General features: G+C 44.9%; 2 protein-coding genes across 2 annotated transcripts in view; one reads left to right on the top strand and one right to left on the bottom strand.

The window, feature by feature from the left end:
- Nucleotides 1–11,594, top strand: part of LOC118215164 (neuron navigator 2-like) — a 130,093-nt gene extending 118,499 nt beyond the window's left edge. The window contains exons 29-39 of the mRNA XM_035395625.1: nt 152–311; nt 597–694; nt 1,199–1,294; nt 1,920–2,088; nt 3,859–4,094; nt 4,650–4,804; nt 5,459–5,530; nt 6,604–6,800; nt 8,516–8,634; nt 9,274–9,477; nt 10,271–11,594. Coding sequence (XP_035251516.1) covers nt 152–311; nt 597–694; nt 1,199–1,294; nt 1,920–2,088; nt 3,859–4,094; nt 4,650–4,804; nt 5,459–5,530; nt 6,604–6,800; nt 8,516–8,634; nt 9,274–9,477; nt 10,271–10,396 — 1,632 coding nt within the window. The 3' untranslated portion in view covers nt 10,397–11,594. The remainder of the gene's footprint in view (nt 1–151; nt 312–596; nt 695–1,198; nt 1,295–1,919; nt 2,089–3,858; nt 4,095–4,649; nt 4,805–5,458; nt 5,531–6,603; nt 6,801–8,515; nt 8,635–9,273; nt 9,478–10,270) is intronic.
- Nucleotides 11,595–15,885: 4,291 nt separating this feature from the next.
- On the bottom strand, nt 15,886–19,570 carry LOC118215569 (homeobox protein DBX1-B-like). The gene is made up of 4 exons (XM_035396458.1): nt 19,112–19,570; nt 18,697–18,798; nt 16,981–17,183; nt 15,886–16,704 (listed from the first exon to the last, which is right to left on the bottom strand). Exons 1-4 carry the CDS (start codon nt 19,473–19,475, stop codon nt 16,390–16,392), a joined length of 984 nt encoding a protein of 327 aa, XP_035252349.1. The 5' UTR covers nt 19,476–19,570; the 3' UTR covers nt 15,886–16,389.
- Between the last annotated feature and the right edge of the window lie 2,427 nt (nt 19,571–21,997).

Here is a 21,997-nt window from a genome sequence, read left to right as displayed (position 1 = left end):
GTGTCTCGGGCTGTGTGGTGAAGCGCTCTGGCTTTGACTGATAGTGTCTGTGTGAGATTGTGTCTCAGGGGCTGTGTGGTGAAGCGCTCTGGCTTTGACTGATAGTGTCTGCGTGAGATTGTGCCTAAGCGCTCTGGGTTCGTTTCGTCAGGCTGAGATCGAGAAGCTGAAAGCGGAGAACGACCGCCTGAAGTCTGAGACCCAGGGCAGCCACAGCAGGCCCCCCTCCCAGGTGTCCCTGTCCCCCTCCCCAAACCCAGGCATCACCCTGTCCCAGCACGGCCTTAACCTGACCGAGTCCACCAGCCTGGGTGAGTGTGTGTGTGTGTGTGTGTGTGTTTGTGTTTGTGTGACGTGGTGTGTGTGTGTGTGTGTGTGCGCGCGTGCGTGTGACGTGGTGTGTGTGTGTGTTTGTGTGTGTGTGTGTGTGTGTGCGCGTGCTTGCGACGTGGTGTGTGTGTGTGTGTGTGTGTGCGTGCGTGTGACGTGGTGTGTGTGTGTGTGTGTTTGCGTGCGTGTGACGTGGTGTGTGTGTGTGTGTGTGTGTGTGTGTGTGTGTGTGTGTGATTAACCCTGCGTGTGTCTCTGTCCCGCAGATGTGCTGCTGGACAGTAGTGGAGAGGGCACCATGCACAAAGACGGCCGGCACGTCAAGATCGTGGTCACCCTGGAGGAGGACCTCAAGCGCAGAGAGGCAAGTTACACACAGCCGCCATTATTACAGCGAAACCACATACGCAGCCGCCATTATTACAGCAAAACTCCACACAGCCACCATTATTACAGCAAAACTCCACACAGCCGCCATTATTACAGCTAAACTCCACACTGCTGCCATTATTACAGCAGAACTCCACACAGACACCATTATTACAGTAGAACTCCACACATAGCCACCACTATTACAGCAAAACTCCGCACAGCTGCCATTTTTACAGCAAAACTCCACATAGCCGCCATTATTACAGCTAAACTCCACACATTGACGCCATTATTACAGCAAAACTACTCATAACAGCCATTATTAAGGGGAAACCACACACAGTCGCCATTATTCCAGCTAAACTACTCACAGCTGGATGTATTACTGCAAAACCACACTTAGCCACTGTTTTTAGAGCAAAACCACACGCAGCTGCAATTATTACAGCTTAGCGTCTCCCACGGCAATCTAAACCAATCATCCGTTTGCCTGCAGGAGTGTAGGCCTCGTCACTTCCTGATTGGCTGCATCGGTGTCAGCGGCAAGACCAAGTGGGACGTCCTGGACGGCGTGGTCAGGCGCCTCTTCAAGGTAAAATAAAAACACAGGAAAACTCTTTTTTCTGCAAGATGAACTGATGATCCAGCACGACTTCCTGCTGACGTGGCTCAAGTGTTCATCTCAAATATTTTTGACCCTTTCGGCACCAGTAAGACAGAAAATTCCAGAAAACCTTTGAACAAACATCCATTTTCACCAACGTTCAGAATAAAAGGCAGTTACGTTTCATTCGAACATTTGAACATTGGACATTTTTGAGCGCTTTAACATGGTTCCATCTAAAGAATTACAGCATTTTGTAATATTGCCCCAGATTTAGCTTTAGTGATGTCAGCTTAAGAATGCAATGTTTCATGTAAATGGACTGCATTTATATAGCGCTTTCATCCAAAGCGCTTTACAATTGATGCCTCTCATTCGCCAGAGCAGTTAGGGGTTAGGGGTTAGGTGTCTTGCTCAAGGACACTTCGACATTCCCAGGGCGGGGTTTGAACTGGCAACCCTCCGACTGCCAGACAATCGGTCTTACCTCCTGAGCTATGTAGCGGTTTTTTGCTAAACACAAAGACACACGGCGCGATCTCACAGGTCTGTGCCTCTCGAAGGGTTAAGCTGTTTAAAGCTGGGCTACGCCCCCTTGTTTCGCCCCGTGCAGGAGTACGTCATCCAGGTGGACCCGGCCGCCCAGCTGGGCCTGAACTCGGACAGCGTGGTGGGGTACAGCATCGGGGACGTCCACCGCTCGGCCGGCGCCCAGACGCCCGAGCTGCTGCCCTGCGGCTACCTGGTGGGGGAGAACGACACCATCTCCGTCTCTCTGAAAGGTACCGGCTCCACCCTAAAGCTCAGCGTTAGAGTTAATACTACACCATCTCCGTCTCCCTGAAAGGTACCGGCTCCACCCTAAAGCTCAGTGTTAGAGATAATACTACACCATCTCCGTCTCTCTGAAAGGTAATACTACACCCAGCTCCCCCCCTAACGATCAGCGTTAGAGATAATACTACACCCAATACCAGCACCACCCTAACGCTCAGTGTTAGTTAATACTACACCATCTCCATCTCTCTGAAAGGTAATACTACACCCAATACCAGCACCACCCTAACGCTCAGTGTTAGTTAATACTACACCATCTTCGTCTCTCTGAAAGGTAATACTACACCCAATACCAGCACCACCCTAACGCTCATTGTTAGTTAATACTACACCATCTCCATCTCTCTGAAAGGTAATACTACACCCAATACCAGCACCACCCTAACGCTCAGTGTTAGAGTAAATACTACACCATCTCCATCTCTCTGAAAGGTAATACTACACCCAGCACCCCCCTAACGATCAGCTTTAGAGATAATACTACACCCAATACCAGCACCACCCTAACGCTCAGTGTTAGAGTAAATATTACACCCAATACCAGCACCACTCTCACGCTCAGTGTTAGTTAATACTACACCATCTCTATCTCTCTGAAAGGTAATACAACACCCAATACCAGCACCACCCTAACGCTCATTGTTAGATTAAATACTACACCCAAAACCCAACACCACCCGAATGCTCAGAATTAATATAATACCATCTTTTGAAGTCATAATTTCAGTTCCTGCTTTTTCTCAGTGTTATTGAAATGCAATGAAAGATATTGTAGATATTTACAAATGTTTTCGACATTCCCGCTTTTACTATGGCTTCTGCAGGGCATTCAGGGCTATCACTTTAAAATCTGTTTAGAATGAAACGGTATCTACTTCCCTCTAGTGGTAAGAGCTGTATAAGCATGCCTAGGGAATTTTCAGTACCCATAGCCAACAGTGTTGTTTATTTTGGGGTTTATGCTAATGTGAATGGAACTACTGTAACCCCATCACTTGTTTCTGATTGGTGGTGGGTTTTAAGAGCCCGTTGGCCTGTACATATTCTGCTGACCTAGCAACACTGACTGGCAGGAAACTGGTTTTCACCTACATTGTCACTTCCTTTTTCAATATGGTGATAAGAGAAAGGCTAACAGCAAACAGAAAGCAGGTCAAAGCTTTATTCTCTTAGAATTATGAGCAAGCTAAATTCATACAGTTTCCTATGCCTACGAACCAATTCGATTTTAATCTATTGTAATGTGTCACATCAGGATGTGTTTTTGCACGGTTTAAATACAGGCTGTCTCACTGGTAGTACTGCTGTCAGAGTGGGAGATTTGATCTGCATAGTCTGTTTTTTTATCCTTCCGTTTTGTTTTGTCCATTAGAACTCACAATTTGTAAGGTACTCTGAAGTTCTCAGTCCCTTAAAGTGCATTGTCTTGAGTAAAATTTCTATTCAATTTTCTTAGAAAAATTGGTGTTTGTTTTTTCTCATTTCTTTTTGATTTTGTAATGAACGTTTTAAAATGCTTTTATCTGTGAGAGCACTATCACGAAAATGCGCTATTAATAATAATAATAATAATATTATTATTATTATTATCATCATCATTATTATTTTGATTGAGATGCACTGGCTCTCTCTGAGTTGTAGATCCAGGCTTTGCTAGTGCAGTGATGTCACTGGCTCTCTGTGTGTGTGAACGTGCTCTCTGTCGCCCCCCGCAGGCGTGTCGGAGCACAGCCAGGACAGCCTGGTGTTCGAGACGCTGATCCCCAAGCCCGTGCTGCAGCGCTACGTCTCCCTGCTCCTGGAGCACCGCCGCCTCATCCTGTCGGGCCCCAGCGGCACCGGCAAGTCCTACCTGGCCGCCCGGCTGGCCGAGCACGCCGTGCGGCGGGAGGGCCGCCCGCTGGCCGACGGCGCCATCGCCACCTTCAACGTGGACCACAAGTCCAGCAAGGTCCGCCCGTCGCCTCCCGGAAACGCGCGCGCGCTAACACGGCTCTTCGTTCGCCGTGCATTCGGGCCGTTTAGAGGGTGTTTGAATTCAGAGAGGCTTGTGTAATTGCAGTTCATTATTTATGAACTGTCCGTTTTTAAAGCTGTATGTTCTACTTTTACAGCTTAGGTTAAGTGCCTTGCTCAAAAATGCCACTGCTTTGTCCTGCTCGGGAATCAAACCTGCAATCCCAGAGTTACAAGCCCTGTTCCCTAAGCTTTGTACTATACTGTCACCTTTTTATAACCGAAAATGAACCAGTGAGCCAAATGAACCTGTGCAAAGCCTTTTGTTCACACTAACCCTCACAATGAATGAGAGGGTGAGGTGACCGCACACTAACCCTCATAATGAGAGGGTGAGGTGACCTCATGCTAACACTCATAATGAGAGGGTGAGGTGACCTCATACTAACCCTCATATTAAATGAGTAAGGTGACCTCACTCTAATCTTCATAATGAATGAGAGGGTGAGGTAACCTGATGCTAACTCTTAGCCGCCGTTGTGTTTACCAGGAGTTGAGGCAGTACCTGTCTAACCTGGCTGACCAGTGCAGCAGTGAGAGCCAGGCGGTGGACATGCCCCTGGTGGTCATCCTGGACAACCTGCACCACGTGGGCTCCCTGGGGGAGATCTTCAACGGCCTGCTCAACTGCAAGTACCACCGCTGGTGAGTGCTCATGGGCCTAGGCGCAATGTGGTTACAACGCAGATACATCATAGCCACAACGCAGATACAATCTAGTCACAATGCAGATACAACGTAGTCACAACGCAGATAAAACATAGCCACAACGCAGATACAATGTAGTCACAACGCAGATACAACATTGTCACAACGAAGCTACAATGTAGTCACAATGCAGATACAACGTAGTCACAACGCAGATACAACGTAGCCACAATGCAGATACAATGTTGTCACAACGTAGATACAACATTGTCACAACGTAGATACAAAGTAGTCACAATGCAGATACAACATTGTCACAACGTAGATACAAAGTAGTCACAATGCAGATACAACATTGTCACAACGTAGATACAAAGTAGTCACAACACAGATACAATGTAGCCACAACGCAGATACAACGTAGTCACAACGCAGATACAATGTAGTCACAACACATACAATGTAGTCAACGCAGATACAACGTAGCCACAACGCAGATACAACATGGAGACAATGCAGGTAGAATGTACAGGTTGCAGGAGGGCGGCGCTTGATGTCAGACCCCGCCCCATGGACATGTAGCCCCGCCCCTCTCGCATCCTGCAGTCAGGTGCGCCCGAGTCGAGCTCACGTGGTCCTCTGTGCCCACAGCCCCTGCATCATCGGCACCATGAATCAGGCCACGTCGTCATCGCCAAACCTGCAGCTCCACCACAACTTCAGGTGTGTGTCCTTTCTCTCTTACACCGAGGGGTATCAGTATAAAAGTGTCAACTGACTGCAGATGATTACTCGTCCACCTCTTTTAAGTTTTGATGGATTAGGAGTAGGATAAATCCAGAATTGTGGAGCCCCTACTCTGGTTATGTTTCCGAAAATCAACATTTGGGGTTCCCTTGCTCAGAATGTGGATTCTCATACCTATAGGAAAAAGATTGCGAATGGTTTAATTGAATTAAATGTGGATTCTCCTAGCTTTTCCATCTTATCTCCAGTTTGAACAACATGCATGATAAACATGGAAAATACTGCAAATTCATTGCACAGAACTCAATGGCTACGTTCATTCTGTCCTTATTCTTGGTGAAATTCTTGTCTGAAACGTTAAAAAAATAATAATTTTGTGCCTGGAGTAATGCTAAATGTTCTTATGAAAGTAGCACGATAAATATGCCCTGTGTGGGATTCAACACCCTGCACTATGCCCAGCTGACCACTAGAGGGCAGTAGTCACACATGCATAAATGAGCATTGTTTGAAGTTAGCACATGCAGGCTGTGGATAAGGAGAGAATGAGCAGTGAGTAAACAAATCACGAAAAGAAACAGTTGTTATTATTATTATTATTATTATTATTATTATTATTAATCTCTTGGCTGAAGTACTGAAGATCAGTTAAAACTATATAACATAACATAACATAATGCCGAGAACAGGCCATTCAGCCTAACGATGCTTTCCATTTTCCTGACTAAATCAGTGTTCTGATTTACTACAGACTAGGTAGTATCTAACACCGTATCAAGCTTAGTCTTGAAAACCCCCAGAGTTTCTGCGTCTGCTACGTGACCTGGCAGGATATTCCACACATTTGACCACTTTCTGCATGAAAAAAATCTTCCTAATCTCTATACAGAATTCACACTCTTCTATGTAGTTGATGTTGTAACTGTTGGTTCTAATATAATGGACGTGATTGCTCTGGCAGTACTGCAGAGATGTGTGGTCAATAAAGCACATTAGAATTTGAATGCGCGCGGACTGACGTGTTGTCACCCGTTGCTCCCGCGGGTCAGGTGGGTGCTGTGCGCCAATCACACGGAGCCGGTGAAGGGCTTCCTGGGCCGCTTCCTGCGGCGGAAGCTGATGGAGGCGGAGATCGGCGGACGGGCGCGGAACGCCGAGCTGGCCAAGGTCATCGAGTGGATCCCGCGCGTCTGGCACCACCTCAACCGCTTCCTGGAGGCGCACAGCTCCTCCGACGTCACCATCGGTGAGAAAAACAACGCGGCGCGCCGCTCGGCAGCTTCAGCGGGTTTGCATTTATCCCTCTGAAACGCATAGCAGATTATGGCAGTTTCACCCAGCCTCATCGCTGGTGAAAAAAACAACGGAGGTGTAGCACGCAGGGGCGGGTGTAGTATAATGGGTAAGGAACTGGTCTCCTAACCCAAAGGTCACAGGTTTGATTTTCGGGTAAGACACTACCCTTGAGCAAGGTACTTAACCTGCATTGCTTCAGTATATATCCAGCTGTATAAATGGATGCAGTGTAAATGCTGTGTAAAAGTTGTGTAAGTTGCTCTGAATAAGAGTGTCTGCTAAATGCCTGTAATGTAAGGTTTATTTAGGGTCACGTCTCATCCAACATCACCTTCCCTGAAAGAAACAAAAAAAACAACGGCTATGACATTTTAGCAATAAACTTGAATTAGGCCCATTTATCATCAGATTCGGGGATTCATTTCAGCCTGAGATGTGTTTTGTTTTTTTTGTGAAACGGTACTTGGTTGTTGTATAACAGATGAAGACGAGCTTTTGACTTAAAAAAAATTTTTTTATCAAAAGCAAATCAAAGCGTCCAAAAGTCATGTGACCCTCAGTAAATAACGGGCTCTGCCGTCACGGTAACGGTGGCAGAGGGGGGGGGGGGATTACGGACCGAGCAGCTGCGTCCTCGCGCTCCCGTCACGGGCGGGGAACGCAGAAGCGCCCGCGCAGGACACGCCGTTCCTCCGTTTCATTTCGGCTTTTCCTCTCCAAGCTGACGCGCGGTCACAGTTCCGGCGTGCAGCGGACGCTCTCGTCCAGAGCGACTTTTAAAAAAAAAAAAAAAATTTAAAAAAGGTGTGAAGCGTCAGGAGCGAACATTCCACGCTGGCAGGGGTCGAAGGTTAACCTCAGAGTAGCCGTGGAAACAATCGCGTTCACTGTGTGAACTAAACTGTGTTCTTGGGTAGAAATAGCTGTACAAAATAAGCATTGGACCTTACTGAACCCTGTGTTTTGCAGTTGTCTAATACCACGAAATGCACTTTTTGTACGTCGCTTTGGATAAAAGCGTCTGCCAAATAAATGTAATGTAACAATCGAGTGCACTGATAGTATGGAGCAGACCACAGAACATGCTTACACGTGCAGTGTAAAGCAAAAGGCAGTGCGGATATCTGACTTAATACAGCGTAAGCAAAAAGGAGCCCATTGTAGTAACAGGTTTGAGTTCAAGCATGCTATCCATGCTATCAAGTGCAATGTGGGCAAGCGGCATGTCTAGTGCAGGCCTGCCCAACCCTGCTCCTGGAGATCTGCAGTCCTGTAGGTTTTCATTTCAACCCAAACAGGGCACGTTTCGTTCGACAGCTAAAGCAGGTCTGTCCAACCCTGCTCCTGGAGATCTTCCGTCCTGCTGGTTTTCATTTCAACCCTAATCTGGCACACCTGATTCTACTAATTAGCAGCCGAACGAGATCTGCAGCTGTTGAATAAGGTGTGCTTTGTTAGGGCTGGAGTGAAAACCAACAGGACGGTAGACCTCCAGGAGCAGGGTTGAGCAGACCTGGTCTGGTGTTAGGTTAGGTTAGGATGGACCACATCAGGAGGTGCTGTGACTGAACGGCAGAAGGCTTACATGTACATGCGTGCTCTTCCATGTTTGGCCCTGCACTCTATAACCACCTGCCCCCCCCCCCCCCCTCCTTCCCCCATCAGGGCCACGCCTCTTCCTGTCCTGCCCTATGGACGTGGACGGCTCACGGGTGTGGTTCACGGACCTGTGGAACTACTCCATCATTCCCTACATGCTGGAGGCGGTCCGAGAGGGCCTGCAGGTAGGTGGGGGAAGGGGGGGGGGGATCTCTGCTCTGATTGGATGGTGTTCAGATGAGGTCAGATAGCGCTGCTGTCATTATTACAGTTTAAATGGTGCTTGTCAGGATTGGGTTCGAAATAAAACATAAGGTTAGCTGTGCGCTAAGAGTGAGAAGCATCTTTTATCAGCAGGCTCGGCTTGTGGTGTGAGTCCTGGTGGGCGGGGCTGAGCCGCTAATCTGAGATCTGATTGGTTATCTTATTGAGCTCTTTCGTGACTGAGTGGTGCTGTTTTGAGCTGCTGATCTTGCGCTGCGCACCGCGTGGAACCTCACTGCTGGTTTTCTTTTCTACCCGAAAATTAAGTGATGGATTAATGCCAGTGATTGGCCAGAGATTTAACTCACCTGGTTTCCTAGGCTTAAATCAGTCCTGATTGGAGGGGAAGAACGAAAACCAGCCAGCGCCACTGGCCTCCAGGGCCGGATTTGAATATCTCTGATACACACTCTTAATTTCCTTTTGATTTTTTTTTTATGTTGGAGACTGAAATGTAAACGCAGCTGGTTCACTCCTCCTTCAGCACTGCTGTAAAATACATGCAGTAGCATGTGACGCTAACCCGGACTCCTCCCTCCCTCCCTCCCTCCCTCCCTCAGCTGTACGGCAGAAGGGCACCCTGGGAGGACCCGGCCCGGTGGGTGATGGACACGTACCCGTGGGCGGCCAGCCCCCAGCAGCACGAGTGGCCCCCGCTGCTGCACCTGCGGCCCGAGGACGTGGGCTTCGACGGCTACTCCGCCCCCCGCGAGGGCTCCCTCAGCAAGCAGGCCCCCCAGGGAGAGGCCGAGGGGGATCCGCTGGTCAGTACGCCCGCCCCTGCCCCCGTCCCTGCCCCCGCCCTCGGGCCTCACCCCCACCACTGCCCACAGCCCCACCCCAAGGCCTCGCCCAGTACATTACATTACTTTACATTACAGGCATTTAGCAGACGCTCTTATCCGGAGCGACTTACACAACTTTTTTTACATAGCATTTTACATTGTATCCATTTATACAGCTGGATATATACTGAAGCAATTTTGGTTAAGTACCTTGCTCAAGGGTACAACGGCAGTGTCCTACCTGGGAATCGAACCTGCGACCTTTTGGTTACAAGTCTAGTTCCTTACCCACTGTGCTACACTCCATCCAGTACAGGCACTAAAGAAATTCACAGAAACTCTGAAATGGCAGTCTTGGTGCAGCTGGTCAGTGTCACCTACTCTTGCAGGAAATTCTCAGATTTAGAAAAAATTGAATCAAGGATTTGAAAGTTCTGCAATAGTTTGACAGAGGTACTTTTAACCATTTTGAAGAGCAGGGTTTTTGGAGTGTTGTTTCAACATTCTGAGTCAGCTTCCTGGAACTTTGTTGCTTTCTATTACCAGTAAGTGATTGTGACATCAGCATTAGAATGCTCAGCTAAGAACATTCTAATCAGATATGTGTGGTCTTACACCTTAAACGGTTAAAGAGGTTGTATTGTTTTATTTGCGAGATTTTGCTGATCTTGAAAAGCTAGTGTACATTTTACAAAAGTCACACACCTGGATCAGAATCCACGCTGTATGAAAGTGATTTGACCTTTGACCTTTCTGCCCTCCACCCTTGCAGATGAACATGCTCATGAGGCTCCAGGAGGCGGCCAACTGCTCCAGCCCACAGAGCTACGACAGCGACTCCAACAGCAACAGTCACCAGGACGACATCCTGGACTCCTCGCTGGAGTCCACGCTGTGATCCCACCCTCTCGTTTTTACCCCTCCTTTCCCCCCCCACCCCCCACTTTTTGCTCTAAAATCAAGAACAAGCGCTAAAAAGGCTGGGCTCTGTCTGATTGACAGCCCAACAGAGCCAATCCTTTGTGGGTGCGGGTAGCCCAGAGGATAATTTTTTTCCTTTTTTGTTTTAAACTTCCTGTTTTGTTTTTTTTTTTTAAAACGAAAAGCAAACAGACTGCACTACTCTATTTTTACATGGTGTCTGTGAACAGCTGTCGCCGTGGCGCCCGGCCTCAGCATACGGGAGAGCCCACAGCACTTCGGAAAAACTGCAGAACCGCGCACTGTGCCACGCCTCGCCCGTCCGGCTCGCTCGAAGAACCGCTTGCCCGCGCTACTGTGACCGAACGCCTGCCCTGGCACAGGCTCGACCCCCACAGTCTGACCCGCACTGCTCCGGGACAGGCCGGCTCTGTCCCCCGGGAGCAGACCGCTACACACGGACTTGGGTTCCCCTGAGAGGCCTGCGGGTCACTGGCTGAGGTCGCGTTGAAGCTTTAAGAGGTGTCTAGTGCATGAAGACGCTCTACGGTGCCCTGCTCTTCTGTGCCTGAGGAGGAATTTGTGATCGCAAATAACTGAGTGGGACATTTTGCCTTCTTTTTCCCATGGTGGAGTTTACTTGGGGTTTACTGGGCGGTTTTGGGGGAGTGCGTGTGTATTTGTGTGTGTGTGTGCGCATGTGAGTGTGTGTGTGTGTGTCGGGGGGGGGGGGTGGTAGGGACTTGTCCACCAACAAGCCAGGCCAGGTGTGTTCACAGACGTTCACAGCTGAGAATGTAAAATGCCGTGAAATTGTAGGAAACGCAGCCACCGCTAACAGCCGCATCTGTTCCAGACGCGGTGTTAAAATGCTCACGTTTTCTGCCCCCGACAGCACCGCACAGCACTGGGTGCTTTCGCAACGCATGTGGCAGTTTCTTAATGTACCTCTCTAGACATTGCAAATGATTATGCATTCAAATGATGTGGAATCCAATCCTCTCGGGTGACATTTCACAGTCAGAGAGCACAACATCACTCAGATAGCATGACATCACTCAGACAGCACAACATCACTCAGACAGCACAACATCACTCAGATAGCAAGACATCACTCAGGCAGCAAATATCACTCAGATAGCACAACATCACTCAGGCAGCACAACATTGTTCAAAATCACTAAGCATAACATCACTCAGACAGCACGACGTCACTCAACATCACTCAGCACATCATCATTCAGATAGCACATCGTCACAAATGATTATGCATTAGAATAAAATGGAATCCAGTCCTTTCGGGTGACATTTCACAGTCAGGTAGCACAACATCACTCAGATAGCACAACATCACTCAGGCAGCAAGCATCACTCAGACAGAACATCATTCAGATAGCACAACATCACTCAACATCACTCAGACAGCACAACATCCCTCAGATAGCACAACATCAATCGGATAACATCACTCGGATCACTCAACATCGCTTAGCACGACATCACTCAGATAGCACATCATCACAAATGATTATGCATTAGAATAATGTGGAATCCAGTCCTCTTGGGTGACATTTCACAGTCAGGCAGCAAACATCACTCAGGTAGCACAACATCACTCAGCACAACACCACTCAGATTGCATGACATCACTCAGCGAGCACGACATCACTCAGAGAGCACAACATCACTCAGATAGCACAACATCACTGAAGTGCTGCTTCTTGCTTGGCTAATCGGTAGCAACTTCCCACTCTGCTTTTTGCCGCCTCACATCAGTGCTACATGCTATCCAGCCTAAATAGCCTAGCCTACAGCTACGCTAACAGACTAGGAATGCAGTAACGGCCATGCTGATAGTACATGAATGTTATAGAGATCCTGTCATAGAGATAAGTCATAGTTGCTGCCACTACTGTTAACAGTCTTAAAGTGAAACTTCATCCTAAAATCTTTTATCCATACTTTAGTCTGCCCACCTTTAATATGGTCGATAAAATCTACAACATGGCAACCTTCTCTATGGAGTTCTGTTGGATGAAGCACCCCACCCCCCACCCCTGGTCGGGGCAGGGTAGTGAAACCAAATGCGATTATTCTGTCACTTGGCCCCTCCATGCCAGGGCTGGTATATAGGAAATTGTAAATTGTCCTGTGTGACAGTTTTCATGAAGCTGTGAGGGTTTCGCACTATGTAGGCCAAAAACATTTTTAAAAAATTTTTATGGCCGATTTGTTTGTGTAGCAAGACCACAAGTGTTCACGCTTCTCCCGTTACTTCAGGTACGGTTCTGTCTCCTACTGACGTAGCACGTCTCCGCCACTGTAGCACACACACACACACACACACACACACACACACAGCAGCAGCAGCAGAAGCAGAAGCAGAAATCGTCTGCGTGCTTCTCCATCAGCGTCACACAGGCTGTGGCGAACACGTTTTTGGTGCTGAACTTGAAAACGATGCCTTACTTCTTTTTTGTAACGAACGCGCCGACGAGCCTCACTGCCGCCCTCCTCTGTTCCGTGTCACGGGCGGGGCACAGGGCTGTCGCGTCACCCCCCCCCCCCCCCCCCCCGGAGCGCCGTGACGTTCCTCTGCATATCGAGCGCTAACGACGGGTACGCCGTGAGCTAACGCGCTAAGCAAAGTCCTTTCGGGTTTTTCGGTGGAAAATCCGCGTAGTTTCTTTGCGGCTAGTTCGTTAAAATGGCTTGTTTCCGGGAGTTTGGGCTGTCGGCAAAGTTTCAGAGCTGACTCTGGACACCACAGGAAATGTGTATGTTTGCAGACGAAAGCCAGCCTTGAGAGAGAGAAAGAGAACAGGTTTGGCTCTGTGCTCACGCATTGCCCGCTTACACAAAGTACTGTACAGATCTGAGAAGACGGTGGGAGAAAAGGCCTAGCTGGTAATGCCTAGGTTTTTCCTGATACCTCATGCGCCTTGGAACTTTATACCATCGTCCTGCTTTCGTGTTTTCGTTTATTTTCCAAGAATCGTGACAGAACTGTACTTTCGGCTGCATGAAATGTGACAAACGTGTATTTGCTGCTCTGTTTTAAGTAAGTTTACTTAAAATGTTGGGTGGGATGGGAATGGGGTTAGGGGAGGGGTGGGGGTGGTGGTGGGGGTGGGGGGTGGCGGGGGGGGTGGGGGGAGGGGGGCGAAGCCACGTACTTCATTTCATTGTGTTTCCCTCCCCCCCGTCGTCGTATACCGAAATTGGGTTTCTTTAAGGAAAATGATTATGGCAAAGAAACACTTTAGGGAATCTCTCAACTCCAAGAGGCTCTGAAAGGGTCAGAGCAGCACCGAGGGCTTTGAAGGCAAGGCTGCCACGTCTGCAGCTCTCTGCAGAGCATTAGCGTCGGGGGCCATTTGCATTAAGTGTAAATGGAATTCCCAAAATTGCTTAACTTGAGCTCTGCTCCCCTTTCGAATCCCCGCAAGATTGCGTTCTCAGACCTGCTCTCGTTAGTGTGACGCATGGCTTCAGTCGTTCTTCTCACAAAGCTTCCATTGCCCATCGATGTTTGGAACTGTTCATTTTGAGTGTTCTTAGTTACCAATTCTATGCAACATTCATCTTGAATTTTAAATGGAAGCCAAATAGTTTCCTAGTGTTTTCAGTACTGCCAAGAATTGTACAGTGAGTAAAGAGATATGTGAATAATTTTGGGGTTTGTATTTTATCTAGCATTTTATGTACATCTGTTTTTTTGTTTTTTTTTGATGCAAGCACAAATAAGTTATGTTTGCTTGTTAGGCCACTTGAACATGAACATTTTACCAGCAGAAGTTCGGATGTTGAAAGTTGCTGGAAATTTTCTGTTGAATCTATTTGTTTAAAAGTGGAACCGTCCATTAATGAATGTGTACTTTATTATGTACATTTTTCTTTGTAAAATAATGTAAATATTTGATTACAGTGCTGCATTTTGATGAAGTTTTTCTAGCCATTTTTAAAACTGAACTAGAAAATGAGTATTTTGTGTACAGTTTGCGCTCATCTACACAGAACTTTCAAGTTTGTCATTACCAGTCTGTCAGAGATCATGACTCTTGAGAATAAATCTGATCGCTGTACCAGTCTTAAATTATTCATGATTTAATAAAAATGAATGCTTATTTATTAACTTATTGCACTGACGGATTATTATCGAATCCAGATGTGGATTTGCATGCATGGAAAGACAATTTTTTATTTTATTTTAGTTTATCTGCCGAGCAATATCCTTAAGGCTTCTGTTAACAACGTACCTCTCCGATCTGAGCCAAAACCTTATCGGTTCATCTCCTCATTAATAGTTTTTCTTTGTGGCTTTGTCATTTTGGGTCTTAAGCTGCCTTCCCCAAGCCTGTAGTAACGAACAATCGATGCTCAATTCTTCCAAGAGAAAAATGAGAAGAATCAAACTTTCCAAAACCAACAAGTAAACAGTTGTAGTCGTTTGTAATCCCTGTCTTGCTCTAAATTATTGAACTATGAATGGTGACCTAATGAACTCGGCTGCGCGGCAGCGCAGTTTCGTTTACTTCAATCTGAGCACTGAAACCACCATGTCTTGTCTGTAGGCAAAGCACGTTGTAAAAGCATTAAAGTACTTAAAACGACCTTGTTAGGCAACGGTTGAAGTTACGCCATTGCTGACAGAAGAAAAACTTTAAAACAAGGTAACGTGATGGTGTTTGGTCGTTTCTGTTAGGTTGAAGGCTAGCCTATTCGAATTAATGGGGAATTATAACAAACTGTCTTACATGTTTTAGCACTGAATACGTAATGCTAATTTATTTTTTATTTTTAATAAAAGGTATTTGCGTGCGGTATATATTCATGAAATGTTTACGTTTTTAAGATTTCACCACCTCCAGTACGTTGTGCGTCAAACAAACACGCGCCTACTCTGCTGTGACTGACTCTGCTGCACCATTGAAGGAATGGCGGAGTGCGAGTTTACGAAAGATATACACAGGTCTAACATCCAAAAATACCGAAGGGTAAGACATTTTATTTCCACGCTATTTTGAAAGAAAAAAGTTATCTTCGAACCGTGCCACATAACCTTGTAATACGACATTTTAATGATATTTGCAACTATTGTTTTGACTTATTTTCTTCAGCTCAGTAAGATGGCGGTCATATTCATCGTCACGTTACGTTTCGGTAAACGTATAGGCTAGCCTACTTTCCCGCTTAGTGTGTGAATCCTTACAAAGAGCGTGGAAGTCTACAAAGTTAAAACCTTACTGAAGCTACGTAGGCTAGGCCTCCGGCCTATATACTAGCTTACTTGTCTCCTTGAATTTTCTGAATAGAAAAAGCATGTCATATCTAACATGTCATATCAGTAGGCCTATTGTTATTGTTACTGAATGTCTAATGATTATGAAAATGGAAACGCTATGAAAATGGACAACGCACGTAGCCTACGTTTTCATTTGCACTTTCTACACTTTATTTGGCGTTTGTACAAAACATTTAGAATATATACACATTTACACACAGTGGCATACAAAATATATGTTTTCATAAGTTATACATTTAACTTCTACATTTCTTAGTTAAAAACATTAAATCTAATGTAAAAAGCCTTACTCATAATACTCTTGGTATAAAATTTCCATACAAAATATATTTGTACATAATACTGTACAATAAAAAGCTGTACAAACACAGCAAGTTATTTCAAAGAAGCATATCCCTTAAAATAAACGATTAGATGTTTGTGTGTACAAGTACGGTCCAAGTTAAGTACCAAAGCAAATATCTTATGCAACCTTGTTTTGAGGGAGTCCGTTAAACAGAGCGTAGCCTATAGAACGTGGAAGAAATCTGTTAAAATCTTGGGAACGTCTGCGCCTACATTAAGGGATACATCCTCTTACATTTAGAGATTGATTACATAATTTGTATATAAGCAATATATAAAGGGCAGCTATATGTAAACATAATTTAATTTTTTTTTTTAGATTAAGAGACTGTGATTTCTTCGTCCTCGGAGTCTGAAAAGTCTGAGTGTTTGCTGGAGTGGGACGGGGACGAGAGGTGCGACTCCACACTGTCCAAGAGTTTGCGCTCCGTGGGTGAATGGCAGAACGCCGCTCGCGGGCTCTCTCTCCCGAAAGCCTCCTCTTCCCCGGACGACTTTTTGCCCACATCGCTGAGGTCCGGGTGGGGATTCATTTTCGTGGGCAGCGTTTGCTCCCTGCACCCTCCGGAAGACAACAACTCTCTTTCTTTGGAATTTCGCCATTTCATTCTTCGGTTTTGAAACCAAATTTTCACCTGGGGAGGAGAGGGAGAAATGTAAGGAATGAGTTTTGAGAAACCCAGGTAATAAATTTCCCTGAAATTAGAATTCTGAATAAAATTAGGCTATAGGCCAACGCAGTGTATGACGGGCAACTGAATTTGAAAAAAAAAAAAAAAAAAAAAAATGGTCCGGATTAGCCTATATGTTGGCTATCCTTACGCCAACCAGGCCTATCTCGGATAGCCTATATTTCATTAATTTACAAGAAAACAAATATATTTTAGTAGACAGTCCGTAATGTAATTTACCTGTGAGTCTTTCAGACCAAGTTTGGCCGCGAGCTTCTTCCGGTCGGGTTTGCTGATGTATTTCTGTTTCTGGAACATTTTCTCGAGAGCTTTGCGTTGCACGTCAGAAAACACCGCCCGTCTCAACATCCCCCTCCGGGGTTTCCCTCTAGCTGCAAGCGGCCATGAGAAAGTTCCAGGGATGGGCACGACCGATGAAGATGCTAAAACGCAAAGAAATAAAGGAACTAAATTAAAAAGTTGGCACTTTTTAAAGTTGAGGACAAAACAATCGTTCGTGTAAAACTTTTCTTTCGCGAGTCATGAAAGCGAAGTCGCGATGACGTAGGCCTAATTCTTGTTGCTTTTTGGGGCTCCGCGTTTCCGAACAATCATTTCTGCTTCAAAATCTATAAATATTGAAGACGTTTTTGTTCTTAGGTTATTAAATAGCATTCCGTTTCAGTGAAATGGCACGAAGCAACTAATTAGCACATTGCTTGGTTCCCAATAGCATTGGTATGATAAAAAGGCAGAGTATCCTTTAACCGAATTCCAATGAAAGATAGAGTCGCTAATGAAGCGTGAACGGTAATTGTGTAGTAATGAACTAACAGAAAAAGACCCGGGACAGGCGGCTAAAGCCATATATTATTGTAACAAAAGAGATTTACACTTTCAAACTAAACACAACTGCATGCCAAGATCATTTGGAGAATACTGATGACGGGGGCCCGGCTTTGCCCCCAAATCATTTTCATTAAATGAACACGAAAAGCTATTCATAAAGCTCAAGTTGTTTTGTTGAAGCATTCACACAGCTCTGAAAAGAATCACATTCTATTATCATTAGTCTGAATGAAAGCACGATCTAGCGACTTTATAGACTTTTCAGAAAGATTATTCTTTATGCTTCCCGGTTGATAGGCTTGCCTTATCACAACCGGAGCGGGTATTTAAACCATAATAGCAACGTTCAGATTAACAGCATTGTGTGACAGTGACAATTTATTTTTCACTTAAAATTAAACATTGGCTTGCGTATAGCCTACTTGTACGTTTAACTGTTTAAAATGGGTAATGCTGCACGCGATATACTGTTACATGCAGTGTGCTGTGTATTTTCTTTAATTTAACTTCAGCAACTTCAACAGCCTCATATTTAAAAGACGTCCCAACCTTTGTTGGCAAACATTATATATACCATGCCTGGACTTCCCATAAACATGCACAACACTCTATGTGGTCTTGTGAGAATATTGAAATAGTGAATAGCCCCTAATGGGGAATTAGTCCATGACTGGTAAATGCCTATCAGCGGCGTGGTAAAGTCAACGCCGGGTCTGTGTGTGGCTGCCCGGAGGGAGCTGACCAATTCGTCATGGTGCTGAAACCTTTGTTAGCAATCAGTGGCTAAGTGCACTCGCTCTGTGGGAAAAACGGGCCATGAAGAGACGCCAGCGGTTTTTTTCTGTGAGAAGGGACCCGCCTCAAATTTGGACCATGACAATTCCGGCTAATTTGTAGATTAGGGGAAACGGTGCAAAATGTCAGCAGTCACTGCTTGTGCTAAATAGGGCATCAAATTGGCGAGACTGATTTCACAGTGTTGTACTCCCTCCAACCTCTGAACCAGTATGTGTGCCCTCCTAAGTTAGTTTAGGAAACTAGCAAAATGTGCATGAAACAGCGAGAAATGTAACAATAATGTACGTCACTGCAGTCCAAAAGACCTACCTGGAAAATACGATGATCTGATGAATGGATGGAACGATCCATCAAAATAGGGCAAAGGGAATGCTTTCGGATGCACACACTGAATGGAAGGAGGCGACGATTCTGAAAGAAGAAAAATAAACAAGCTATTAACTGAGAACGCGGCAACCACTGACATCACATCCGATGCGCAACGATCAAACGTGTAGGCCTAAACTGTAAAAAAAAAAAAAAAGCAAATAAAAGCCGTTGTATTTTCGTATTACCATCACGTGTTGGCAGTATGTGATATTAAAACATATATAAAAAACATATTTTAAAAGGCATGCCCCCTTCATCACGTGTTTACTTAAACTGTGGCAACTGCGTATAGCCTAAATCTTAGAGGCTCGAATGTTTAAAAATCTAGTTACCAAAAGAAAAAAAAGAATCCTACCGTTTCTTGTCGATGGTGCCAGGATGGCGTTAACTCCAAACTTCAAATAGTTGGGGTCGCTGCTGTTGGAAAGTGAAGTTTGTGCCGAGCATGTTCCGCTTGACAAGGAGGTGGAAGTGCTAACGCGATCAGCCGAAGCGGTGTTGAGGGTGGTGGTTCCCGAGGTCGGCGGAGAAACACTTGGCGAAGGGACTGTCCTGTGCAAGTAGCTCGCCGGTCGGCTGATCCGCAGCAGATCCTCCACTAAAAAGCTGGAGTGAGTGGTGAACGCCGATTGCAGAGACTGGGGCAGAGTCAGGGCCGCCGACGGCCGAAGAAAACCCGGATACATCGCAGGTGGTGCAATTACACTTGGGAACATCATTGCGCCGCTTGGAAAGTGTGTGGAAAAGTATAAACGAAACACCCCTTTTTGATTGCAGGAGATTTTTTCCCCCGTTAGGATCCAACCGATAAGACTAGCAGTACTCTTCTGGCCGTTCTCACTCGATGACGGGTTTTATAGCGTACTGCTTAGCAAAGCCCTTTCAAAAGTGACAGCTTTAACAATGAGGTTCAACAAAGTTCTCCACATGAGTTTCTTTCAGTCGGGAAACTGAGCCCCCTGATTGGTCCGATGGTGCAATTTATGATTGGATTAGACTTCATAAGCAAGCAGTAGACAATGTTCTTTTAACAAAGAAAGTGTAGTCATCAATTTTGCATATTGACCGCCTCTTTGGTATACGTTGGTGTATAGAATCACATCAAGGTTTTTTGTCTGGAAGCGGCGCACATAGGCTAATTAAAAGGCTATTTTAAAAGTTTCAAACGTCATTCTGGCTGCCGAATGAGAAATTCATTAAAGAAATCCACTAAATTTATTTGAACCCCTGCTGTGTATGCAAAGCAGATCAATAAGTATTCATAAAAAACGACAGGCTATTGTCAATACGGTTGGTCCAAATGTTTGAAGTATAGCTGGGTGGTATAACTATTTAGATTGAAATGACACAAAATAATTTTCTTAGCCCCCCCAATCCATTCTCAGGGCTTTGTATTGCACTAGTTATTCTTCGAACAATCCATGCAGTGCTTTTTCGTTGCTTTTGTCAACAGCAGCTGAAATAGACTTTGAATTTGAAATAGTTATGCGGAGCGCCATTTTAGTAATTTTGTTTGCCTTGAATGTTAAAGAAATTTTAGCTTTAAATTTTCTATTTGACGTTTTGAAAGTTGAATGAGATTAATTATTTTTATTGTTTATTATTATTATTATTATTATTATTATTAGCCTATTATTAGCCTATTATTATTATTAGTAGTAGTAGTAGTAGTAGTGGTAGTAGTAATAGTAGTAGTTGTAGGAGTGGAAGTAGTAGTAGTAGTAACCTATTATTGTTGTTTTTTTCATTCGTGTTATTTGTGTCGTTATTACTGCAACTATTTTCATCGTCATCATCATCATCATCCTTCATGATCGATCTACTTATATCGCGGAATGAAATATATCTTTATGGCGTTCGCGTGTAAAACGTAGCCTATGTTTGCGTAAAGTAATGACGTCTGATCTGCTTCGGGGTTTATAATACATTTCTAAGGGGCTCTGTTAGTCTTTATAGCACATTAAATCCGATCTTCGTTATGGAATAATGTATTAAAAGGATTTCTGGTCACAGAACGCTTTAACAGATGTGTTAAATATTATGGGTTTGAAAAGTCTCCATTCATTTCGCCAGCTCCGCTGAGCATTCGCAATGAGAAGTGTGCAGCCCGAGCCGTTCAGCTTTTATCCTATTAAGCATGAACTAACTGTCACCTTCAGCTGTTTTCTCTCTTTCTTTTTCCTTCACAAAGCTTTCTGAAAAATCTTTTTATCCAGCTTTATTTCTGCGGCGGGTTTTTGTTCTGCGGCTTTAAGCGTCGAACAAGAGTGCATCTGTGATTTATAACACACATATATGAAAAGAGCTCTTAAACCTCATATTAAACTCAAATTAAAGAGACATTGAATGTATCGCACACGTAGGCCTACCAACTGTTCGGTTTTCCTTTTTGTGTCAAGTAGCCCCTCTTCGGTGACAAATAAACGCCCAAATTGTGCTCTCAATGCCTAGAGATAAATCATGCCTATACACTATGAAACCGACGTTTAAAATATATGTCAAATTGTTAAGTCCAGTAACACATTTCCGGGTTTTTTTGTTTGTTTGTTTTCGCCTCAGATTCACTATATTACAGCATATAAAGTCAGACGAAAATGAATTATCAATCACTTCGCTTACTAAGTTAAAAACAAATTTTAAGTGTTAGAACTTAGAATTTCAATGTATAATGACTATCCCACTAGATTAACTTCTTAGCGCGAGTATAAATGTTTAAAGGCCTGTCTGCAGAATGAATGAGATTCTTAAATTATTATTTAAAAAAATATTATTAAAATATTTACAGCGACCAAAGAAACGGGATGTCCGACCTCGCGCCATGGTCTGATAACTTTTTAAACATTTTAACGCTTGAGGACAAACGTTAACTTTAAAGCCAGTTTTTTTTTTTTAAATCGTCCACTTCGTTTTTACTGTACAGGTTTCAGTATATTTTGACCTCTCTTGCCGTGGTTGACTCTATCTATATAAATCTGGCTCTCTTTTTTTCTCTCTTTTTTTCTGGAGACCTAATGCGGCTAATTTCACTGATTTCAAGAAAGAAGGAGGCTATTGTTCGCCGTGCTAGGTCAGTCCCACGCTGTGCCACACGTGGATTCAGTTTAATGTGGTTTGTCTCAGCACAACCTTCAAGTTTTGCTTGCGAGCTGCAGGAGCAAAAACGAGAAGCGTCCATTGAATAAAAACAGATAATAGGAGGAAAAGTCGACAAAGGGTTTTTTTTTTATTTCTGCAGGATTCG

This window comes from Anguilla anguilla, chromosome 16, assembly GCF_013347855.1.
Source record: "Anguilla anguilla isolate fAngAng1 chromosome 16, fAngAng1.pri, whole genome shotgun sequence".
NCBI classification, from domain to species: domain Eukaryota; kingdom Metazoa; phylum Chordata; class Actinopteri; order Anguilliformes; family Anguillidae; genus Anguilla; species Anguilla anguilla.
This window is presented reverse-complemented; position numbering and strand designations above follow the sequence as displayed.